Here is a 6,077-nt window from a genome sequence, read left to right as displayed (position 1 = left end):
TTATAAATAATAAAAATAATAAAAATAATAAATATATAAAAATAAAAGAAAATGGCTTTATTTATATATTTTTATTTTTATTTAATATATTATTGTCTGTGTCCCGTAGTATTGTTATTATTAAAATTTAATGAGTGTACTGCGCTGACACAAGAGATATATGAATCAGCTTTATCGACAATGGTGAATTCATGAAAAAAAATCTCTCATTTTCTTCCCCAACCCTTACTCTTTAAACTACATTCTGTTTCATCCCTTTCATTTTCTTCACTGACATCGGAAATACCTGCACACGCACGCATACTGTAAACTGTCTTATAGTGTGTATGTATATATATATATGTATACGTACATACACGTATATATACAGCAGTTCCTAGCTACCCCCTATGTCCCTTAGCCGTATGGATGTGATAAGGGTGTGCAGCAGAGATTGCAGAAGTTGCAGAAGAGGACAGCCCAGAAGTGCAGATTTTTTCCAGCCATATCATACCTTATTATTTTGCCTTTATTCCTGCAACTCGATTCATCAAATCCCCATGAACACTACGCCCCCCTTGTTACACTCCATCTCATTTCCCCAAGCTTAATCCTCCCGTTTGCTTTAATTTCCCCAACTACATAAGCACCCATCGCAGTACCTGATGCCTCGGATTTTTTCTTTCCCAAGTCCCGGCTTAATATGTGTGTGAATAATATGTATGATGATGATTTCTTTAACGTTTTTCTTGTTCCCGAATCTAGGTTTGCTTTCTTGTAAACCCTTTTAAGTAGGAAAATTTCCTCTCTTTGAATTCCTGTTTTTGGTTTCTTGGATTGCCTGAAATGGAGGATTACCGCGCCTTCCAAGAAAGTCATGAATCACATTTACCTCCGGGGTTCAGGTTCCACCCTCTTGATGAAGAACTGATCACGTACTACCTATTGAAGAAAGTGCTCGACTGCAATTTCACCAGCAGAGCCATCGCTGAAGTTGATCTCAACAAGTGCGAGCCCTGGCATCTCCCAGGTAGGTTCTTATAAGTCCTTACGAGTTTCTTCTCTCTATTTAGTTTCTCTTCACTAGTTACCTATTATGAGGTACAAGTGCACCGAATTTTGCATGGCTTCTACAAGGGTTTTTTTGACTTTCATCGTGTAGGGAGAGCAAAACTCGGAGAAAAAGAATGGTACTTTTTCAGCCTTCGTGACCGGAAGTACCCAACCGGGTTAAGGACTAACCGGGCTACCGAAGCCGGCTATTGGAAAGCCACTGGCAAAGACCGGGAAATCTACAGCTCGAAGTCTTGCTCGCTGGTGGGAATGAAGAAAACCCTAGTTTTCTACTTGGGCAGGGCTCCGAAAGGAGAGAAGAGCAACTGGGTCATGCATGAATACCGTCTCGAAGGAAAACTTGCATATCATTATTTATCCAGGAACTCCAAGGTCCGCTTATTTGCTCTTCGTATTCAAATCAATTCGCTTTTTTACTTGCCAATCATTGATGATTTTGGATTGCGTAATGTAGTAATTTACACATTACAGATGCTTTTTGTTTGGATTTCTTAAAATTAGTTTTTTCCTTAGTTGTCGCATTGTTGGCATGGGTTATTGAAGCAGAACTGGTAGCCTAATTTGTCTATCAAAGTACTTGACTGCCATTTTACATTTCACATGATGAATGCGATAGAACGATGACATATTCATGTTCGTCCTTTTCTTTCTTGCTTTGTTGTAATTCGAATGGCTGTCTTGACGCTGATGGGATTGGGTGAAAATTGATTAATTAGGAAGTTGCTTTAACGTTTGGATCCATATCTAAGTGGATTTTTGATTGAACGGATCAATGTAGGAAGTGACATTCGATGTGTAATTTGATTGTACTTGACATTTATCCTAGGAGGGATTTTTTCACTTGTGTGTTGTAGGATGAATGGGTGATTTCAAGGGTTTTTCAAAAGAGTGGCGCCGGAGGCGGCGGAAAGAAGAGGGCCGCCATCCAAGTCAACCTGGAAGTAAGCTCCCCGTCTTCAGTTTCGTTGCCGCCGCTGCTCGAACTCTCGGCCACCTCTACTGACCACGACAGCTCCTCCTACAATGGTGCCGACGGTAAATCCAAGGAGCACGTGCCCTGTTTCTCCACCACTGCACTTCCAAGTTTCAACCACAATTCCCTCTTCGAGTTTCCGCCGCCGCCTCCACTGAACTCACTCATGCATGATCTGTCATCTTCATCTTCTGCTCCCCATTTCCCGAAGCACGGCCTCGGAGCTTCTGCATTTCCGAGCCTGAGGACACTTCAAGAAAACCTTCAGCTGCCTAAATTCTTCTCCGGTCTTTCTGCACCGTCCGTGGTCGGCGGTGGCGGCGTTGATCCGATGTCTGTATATGGCACTCTGGGCCAATTTCCTCCGCCGCAGAATCAGAAGATAGGCCCCACCGAGCTTGATTGCATGTGGAATTTTTAATTAATAATCCAAAGTCTTAAGCTTTATCTAAATTTCAGTACTAGTATTCTATGCATGCAAGATCATGTGAACTCGTCTTTCATTTATGTTGCGAGATCCAACTTCTCTAGGATTCTATCGTATTATTGTACTGGACATAATGGATGCTAATGCTATGCATTTTCTTTGCTGTCTGTTTTCTTGCTGTTGTTTAATATTTTGAAATTTCTTTTATATATATATATATATTTTATCACACATGAGATATAAAATATTGTTTATTTAAGAATACCTTGATCATTATTATTCATGTCTTTTTTTTTAAAAAAAATACAATATGAATTTTAAAATTTCAAATTCAAAGTTTATTTATTTTTACCCATTTGGTATATTTAAAAGTTTTTGGATTTGGATTTGGATTTTCCTGTGATTATTTTCACTCAAGTTTGGGAGAAGTCATGAGTTCTAAGCCAACACACCCGATCCTCTTAGTTAAAAAAAATCCTAGAATTTGATTCATTTTTGTAAGCAAAATTATTTAGAATGATGCTTTTATTTGATTTGATTTCAAAAAATACATGTTACAAACTAAAAATAAAAATTGATGACAAGACCAAAAATAAAAAATTAATAGGTTTAGAAATAAAAAAAATGCAATTTATTGAAATAAGAATTTCGAAAATGAAAATTATATTAAAAAAAATAAATGTAATTTCCTCGTTTCATATCTAACGAATATTTATGGGTGTAATAATTATGTTGAGGATAGTACATGGTACTATTTCATAACATCACCATCCGATCTGGTCCTTACTACTTGGCATGTCGGAAAATTGTGATAATGGGAACCAATAACTTTAAGGCGAAGGGAAAAGTAGGTACTGTTTTTCATATTCTTTTTCCCCTTTGGAAACAGATTTAATTGAAATTGGTTCAGCTCTATTTCAGCCTCTTTTACATTTGAAATAATGCATATATATGTGGTTCATTAATTCGAGTTTTTGTTTAATCCTACATAGCCGGTTTGAAGAGCTGCGTTTAACGACATTCTACTGCACGTCGATTTAATATCCTTACCGTAAAAACGATGATTATCATCGATTCAAATATCCAATGGTGTTCGTTGATACGGGTTTACTCTTTTTTAAAGATAACGTGATCATGAAATATATCCGTGAGACGATGGACGCTTCAACTCCGCATGTGAAGAGATTGATAAAATGGGTAAATATAAAGTGACAGATTAGATGTGTTTAAAATTTAGGTAGGAGTACGGAAGGATTGGGGGAGTAAATGGGGAGACCATCCAATGCACGGATTTAACTGCGGCACGCCAACTTCCATATTAGTGCAAGTTTTTTGGAATTTCATTGTGACAATGATATCAAATCTTTGCAGATTTTCATATATATATATATATATGTATGTATGTATGTATGTATATCCCGAGATTCAGAATTTGTAAAAGTCTCAAGAAAATATAATATACCACAAGATTTCAAAATATTCAACCCCATAAAACTAAATATATGACACAAACATTTTTAATACAATGCAACTACGTAACACGACATGTATATAAAAAAATATTGTCTTCTAGAACATGAAATTAAATATATATTGTATTTTCTAATACAATTTTCGAATAAAAAAAGCTAATTGCCTATAATTTTCTTTTTCCAAGTACACCACAGTTTTTGGGAGTGGTGGGGGCAGTTCTTTTTAATTTCGACTTCTTCATTTGTTTGACAAAATCAAATGTTCAAAGTACCCCGAAATGATTGACAATTTATATAGAAGGCTTCATCCGAGTCCGAGGCCTAGAAATCCACTCGACACCTTTCTTTGAAAATAGCCAACTTTTAAAACAAATTCGGATAACATTGATTATCCGATGTTGTAGTAGTACTCACGCCTAGGATTATCCACTCGACCCAAGTAACATATTCCATTATTAACCTAGCACATACACTTACCAATCCAAATTTATTTTGCTTTCTTTGAATTGATGTATTTGAAGTCATTTGAAATCTCTCTCTCAAATCATTTTCACAAACTAAAATCTTTAGATCCAACTACAACCTACAAATAATAATTCAATTTTGATTGTAGATACGTAGTCTAAAGAAATTTGGTAAAGGTGTTAAAAGCTTTATAGCTTCCTTTTTTATTTAACGTAAGCACCACTTGCTAATACAACCAATTACATCTAACATTTGAATGGGTCTCATGTGAGACCGTCTCACGGATCTTAATCTGTGAGACGGGTCAACCCTACTCATATTCACAATAAAAAGTAATACTCTTAGCATAATAAGTAATACTTTTTCATGGATGGCCCAAATAAGAGGTCCGTCTCACAAATACGACCCGTGAGACCGTCTCACACAAGTTTTTGCCCTAACATTTATATTGCTACAGAGAGTCTTTCTGAGGTAAATAAAGAAAGGCTTTAGCTAAGGCATATCATCTCCACTAATCCTGTTGTTTCTTGAATGGTGTGTATTTCAATAATTATCTTCATTGATTATGGTATTTTCCTTCTCATCGTTGATTCTCTTGGTTATGGTATTTTCCTCTAACTGTGGATCTGAATTAATTGTGCCAATACCCTGCCGCAAACTTTGCCGGGGCTGGAGGCGGAGTTTGAGACGAAGAAGAGACAGTGAAGCTTTTGACATGGGCTTTGTGAAGACATCTGCTACCTGATGTGAGCTGGATATATGCCTTGTAACTAGAAGACCGAGAGCTACTCTTTCGCGCACGAAATGATAATCGAGCTCGATGTGTTTGCTTCGAGCATGAAAGACGGGGCTTATAGTCATATGTAACGCACTGAGATTGTCGCAGAATAAGACCGGGGTTTGAGAGGGCTGGGCGCCAATGTCTTTAAGAATAAAAGTTAACCATGTGATTTCTCTAGCAGTGTGTGCCATGGCTCGATACTCAGCCTCGGGCTGGAGCGCGAGATAGTGGGTTGTTTCTTTGCACACCAGGAGATGGGATTGTGACCAAGAAATGTGCAGTAGTCGGTTGTTGATCGACGAGTTATTGGGCAGCCTGCCCAATCCGAATCAGAGAAGGCGCACAGATCAAGTGTGGTGTGAGAGGTAAAATAAAGTCCAAGATTGATAGTCCCTTTGACGTAGCGCAGGATTCGACGAACCATTTTAAGGTGTGAGTGAGTTGGAGCATGCATAAATTGAGAGACGAAGTTAACACTGTACGCAAGATCGGGCCGAGTAAGAGTGAGGTACTGTAAAGCACCAACAATTCCACGGTAGCTGCTTGGATCATCAAGAGTAGTATTATTTTCAAGGCCTTTTGTTTTTGCTTCAAGTGGCGTGTTCATGGGCTTACAATCCACCATTTGAGTCTTCTCAAGAATGGTAAGAGCATAATGAGATTGAGACATGTGTAACCCTTCAGAATGATTTGTGATCTCTATGCCAAGAAAGTGATGTATTGTACCAAGGTCCTTCATAGCGAACTCTGTATGCAAGAGCTGGATAAATGAATTTAGTAGTTTGGAGTTTGATCCTGTAAGAAGCATATCATCAACATACAAAAGGAGAATTAAAGTTCCATGAGAAGAGTGAGAAATAAAGAGTGATGGATCAGCTAGACTACAAAAGAACCCATGCTGCAAAA

General features: G+C 37.7%; 1 protein-coding gene across 1 annotated transcript; it reads left to right on the top strand.

The window, feature by feature from the left end:
* The first annotated feature begins 200 nt into the window (after positions 1-200).
* On the top strand, positions 201-2,612 carry LOC140969720 (protein CUP-SHAPED COTYLEDON 2-like). Its single transcript, XM_073431155.1, has 3 exons — positions 201-1,009; positions 1,142-1,425; positions 1,908-2,612. The coding sequence occupies exons 1-3, from the start codon at positions 826-828 to the stop codon at positions 2,445-2,447; spliced, it is 1,008 nt and encodes a 335-aa protein (XP_073287256.1). The 5' UTR covers positions 201-825; the 3' UTR covers positions 2,448-2,612.
* Positions 2,613-6,077: the final 3,465 nt, after the last annotated feature.

The sequence above is a fragment of the Primulina huaijiensis genome, unplaced genomic scaffold, assembly GCF_012295235.1.
Source record: "Primulina huaijiensis isolate GDHJ02 unplaced genomic scaffold, ASM1229523v2 scaffold42557, whole genome shotgun sequence".
NCBI classification, from domain to species: domain Eukaryota; kingdom Viridiplantae; phylum Streptophyta; class Magnoliopsida; order Lamiales; family Gesneriaceae; genus Primulina; species Primulina huaijiensis.
The sequence above is the reverse complement of the archived record's forward strand: the minus strand, read 5'-3'. Positions and strand labels throughout refer to the sequence as shown.

Excerpts from the sequence above, each read along its gene's own strand:
- LOC140969720 (XM_073431155.1), top strand. The coding sequence starts at position 826 with ATGGAGGATTACCGCGCCTTCCAAGAAAGTCATGAATCACATTTACCT. Across the intron at positions 1,010-1,141 it reads CGAGCCCTGGCATCTCCCAG|GGAGAGCAAAACTCGGAGAA; the intron begins GTAGGTTCTTAT and ends TTCATCGTGTAG. Across the intron at positions 1,426-1,907 it reads ATTTATCCAGGAACTCCAAG|GATGAATGGGTGATTTCAAG; the intron begins GTCCGCTTATTT and ends TGTGTGTTGTAG.